This window comes from Pundamilia nyererei, unplaced genomic scaffold (assembly GCF_000239375.1).
Source record: "Pundamilia nyererei isolate P.nyererei 1_Seehausen unplaced genomic scaffold, PunNye1.0 scaffold00349, whole genome shotgun sequence".
NCBI classification, from domain to species: Eukaryota; Metazoa; Chordata; class Actinopteri; order Cichliformes; family Cichlidae; genus Pundamilia; species Pundamilia nyererei.
Window position 1 is genome coordinate 193265 of NW_005187750.1, and position 4121 is coordinate 197385.

The 4121-nt window shown below is 39.6% G+C and overlaps 1 protein-coding gene across 1 annotated transcript in view; it reads left to right on the plus strand.

Moving 5' to 3' along the window:
* The window catches only part of rnaseh2a (ribonuclease H2, subunit A), an 11774-nt gene extending 7877 nt beyond the window's left edge, over positions 1 to 3897 (plus strand). Inside the window, exons 7-8 of the mRNA XM_005752218.1 lie at positions 3128 to 3275; positions 3587 to 3897. Coding sequence (XP_005752275.1) covers positions 3128 to 3275; positions 3587 to 3749 — 311 coding nt within the window. The 3' untranslated portion in view covers positions 3750 to 3897. The remainder of the gene's footprint in view (positions 1 to 3127; positions 3276 to 3586) is intronic.
* Positions 3898 to 4121: the final 224 nt, after the last annotated feature.

Consider the following 4121-nt stretch of genomic DNA (forward strand, 5'->3'; position numbering starts at 1 on the left):
AACATGTTTTATTTTAAACTAAAAGTTTGTTTTGCTTAAGTAAAAGTATGTAAAGTTAGTGCTGTGGAACAATAAAGTAGAGCAAACTTCTGAAATGTTGCTGTGAGTGTGGGTACAAACATTTTACACTGACCATAAATGATAAGTCATATTAACCTAGTTAACTAGTTAACTTTAAATTAAATGCACTTCATGCACTTAATATACCTTAGTGTAGCTGTTAAAGCTGGGGTGGGCCACACAGTGAAAATTTGAACTTAAACATGGCACATAAACAGTGTAGAATTACTTTAGCCTCAATGGAAAAAATATGACTTATTACATTATTACATATCACTGCCTTTGTGCCATTTACAAAAACAAAAAACAAACATTTCTTTGGAAAAAAATTTTTTTTGTTTGTTTTTTTTTACAATTAATTTCTGCATCAGCTTTATATAGTATACAATATATTTAATGCTGACACTTTTTATGAAGAGATACATGGTTGTATTCACTGTTTCACTATGGGATGCGTCTCCCCCAGAAGCTCATTCATCAGAAGTTTTTATCTCATTCCACAAATCCTGATTGGCTGGTGATTGCCACTACCACTTTGGACAGAACCACCCACCCTTAAATAAGATAAGATAACCTTTATTAGTCCCACGCGTGGGAAATTTGTTAAAGAGCTTACAGTATTATGTAACTTGTATTAAAACACCTCTTCTCGCTTCGGAGCATATCTCAACCTGCTTAGGCTAGCTGTGGCGACAAAATCTAGAGTAAAAGTGCACACCAAGTCTGCGGAGTATGTTGCTTGTTGCTACTTCTAAGTCACACAGGCACACTCAACATGTCCCCCCGCCGTGTCCAGACTCACTGCCGAGGGCACAGTCTAGAGCAGTGGTCCCCAACCTTTTTTGCGCCACGGACTGGTCTAATGTCAGACAATATTTTCACGGACCGTATCGCGGATAAATACAGCAAAATAAAATGATACAACCAAGGCAAAAACTGTGGTATTTTGTAAATATAATAATTAACGCAAATTCACTGTGTAATTGTGTAACTTTATTAGCAGCGTCCTCCTTAAATGCGGCATCAACATTAAGAATAAAATCCTCCTCTCTGCCCCTTAATGTTCTCTGGTCGCTGTGGTGATGCGTAAATATTTCTTTCAAAATAACAAAATAAGACACTCGACTACAACACGGGAAAAAACCCAGGGAAAACGAGTTAACGGTTTTAAAAATCCTGTAAACCATAAATTCTACACCCGAGCCTCAACTCTCGCAGCCCGGTACCAAACGACTCACGGACTGGTACCAATCCGTGGCACTGGGGTTTGTCTAGAGCGCTCAAAAAGTCAATAAACAACACTATGGCACTGCTGCCTCAAGAGGGCACTGCTGCCCACCTCAGTAACCATGCTATAACCCAGGATTTCCCAACCTTTTGGAGCCACAGTACATATTTCATATTATAAAAATCACACGGCACACCACCAAACAAAAATGTCACATAAGACATATTGATCATTTTCCCCCGTGCATCAGGTATAGCGGAATGGGCTCGTTTGTCCCCAGTTTACCTTTAGGGCCTTCATCTGGCTCTGAACAGGACCCAGGTTAAATTGACTACTTTTTCTTTTCAAATATTTATCGATTGCTGTTACACACTGCATTGTCTCAAAGCATGACTACCGGTATTATGTAATTTCTTCATTGTCTTCTGTTTCCCTGGCAGTTAGCAACTCATTTAATCAAAGCATGTAGTTGTACTGCCCTCTAGTGGAAGACAATGTAATTGTTCTGCCCGTTGCTTAGAGTACTAATCAGGTCGAACCAGATATTCTTCCACGGCACACCTATGTGCTGCAGCACAGTGGTTGGGAAACACTGCTATAGCCGATGCTGTAAGAAGCTTGACACCCTACGCGTGCTAGTGTTATCTAGGTGTTACAACCATATTCTGCAACTAGATGTCCCCATAACACAAGTGTTTAGGACACGCAGGGTGGGCGAGACACCGCTCCTTCTCTCTCTCTGAGAGAGAGAGAGGCAGCACTCTCAACTTCATCCTGGGAGCTCAAGTTAAGTAGTAAGTAAAATGTATTTATACAGCACTTTTTTAAGACAAGAAGCTATTGCAAAGGGCTTCACATGGGAATATAAAAGCATACTAAACAAAACAATATAACAATATTAAGGAAGTATAAAAGCATATCACATAGTTAGTGCTAGTGCAAGGATTTTAACATGGGAGTGATATAGGAGAATTTATTACTGTGCTGCAGCATTTTTGAAAGTGATTTAAGGAGGCCTTAGACAGACAGGAAAAGAGTGGGTTACAATAGTCCAACCGGGAGGAGATGAAGGCATGGACATGCATCTCCATTTCACCTCTGGAGGCAATAGTCCTAAGTTTAGCAATATTTCTTAAATGAAAAAAGCAGGAGCAGGTCATAGACTTGATCTGATCTCTGTCAAAAGACAGAGAGTGATCAAAAATTATCCCAAGATTCGGAGCAGTAGCTTTAATCGAGGATTAGAAAGAACCCAGACTTTGACTAATTTGGGGCTCGATACTCTCTGGGGCAAGAATTAAATGCTCAGTCTTGTCTGCGTTCAACTGCAAAAAATTGTTTGTCATCCAACCATTAATTTCCTTAGACAGCCCATTAGAGGGATAATTTGTCTAATTCCCAAGGTTTAAAGGAGATGTATCATTGGATATCGTCTGCATACAGATGGTAGGAAATAATTTTGAAACCGCTGATTATATGGCCTAAAGGAAGAATATATAATGAAAATAACAAGGGGCTTAAAACCGATCCTTGAGGGACTCCACGTGAAAATTGATGATTTACACGGTGAATTAAGATTTAATGATGAAGTCAGGCCCATCCCATAGTGAGACATCTCACTCATGCTATTCTGAGAACCGGGGTTACACAAGTAACCTGAAGTATATCACATTACAATTTACATCAAAGGGACACTGTTTTCATTAGCGACGGACATTGTTGGGATTAACAGTTTGAAATAACATTTCACTTGTTGAATTTAACACTGCCTACTTAAGACTGTTATGCTAAAATAATTTTATTTGCATGTAAAAGTTTTGTAGAAAAACTAGCACTGAGTCCCACTCTTTTCTTTGTTTCCAGATCCCAAGACGAAAGCGTGGCTGCTGAAGTACCTCGACCCAGTATTTGGCTACCCTCAGTTTGTTCGATTTAGCTGGAGCACTGCCCAAACCCTAATGGACAGCAAAGCGGTTAATGTGCATTGGTAAAGAGCCTTCAAACTCTATTCTGATCAAAGTCCTACTTTGGTTATGAAATCCTCAATTAAAGGAGCATCTGTCCTTCTGTGATTCTGCTCTTATACTGTTTCTGCTATTTGTGAGCACAGATCTGGCTGATACCAATTTCTCATAGTGTATTTGCAAAATACTTTGTTTTTCAGTGTGTCTGTTAGATAAGAATACTTGCAAGATCACAGGTTACACTTAATCTCTGTGCTAATCGCTTGACCTTAGGAGACCAGTAGTTGGCACTGAGTTTAAAAAACAATCTTTGTCCTCGTAAATCTTTTCTCAGGGACGATGATGAAGAGGATGGCGAGAAGGCAGCGCAGAGGCAGAGCAACAAGTCAATGTTGTCCTACTTCAGTGTATCAGCTGGAGGTAACGACCAAAATGCAACCCACCAGGCACACCGCTTCTTCACTGAGCGGAGGCTGAAGAGCCTCAACACACTCTAAAGACACGTTAGAGGGCCTTCACATACATCCTGGAAGCCATAAATGCATTGTGGGACTTTTTTTGTAACACAGATGCAAACTTCAGTCATCTGTCTGTATTTGTCTTGTTTGTAACTGTTTTTATATATAAAGATGTTGTTTAAATATGTTTTAAAGTGTGTTCTGCATTCTGTACCATACATCAAGAACGAAGGTGGGTTCATTGCTGGATTGCGTTGCAGTCTGTAATGCCAATACTGCCCTCCATTGGTAAAATGAATGAAAAGCATCAACAGAATGTAGCAAGTACTATTCAAGTTGGCAACACAAGAAGAACAAATTATTCATCGAAGTCTGACATCAGTGAAATCTTCAACTTCATCGCAAATCTAA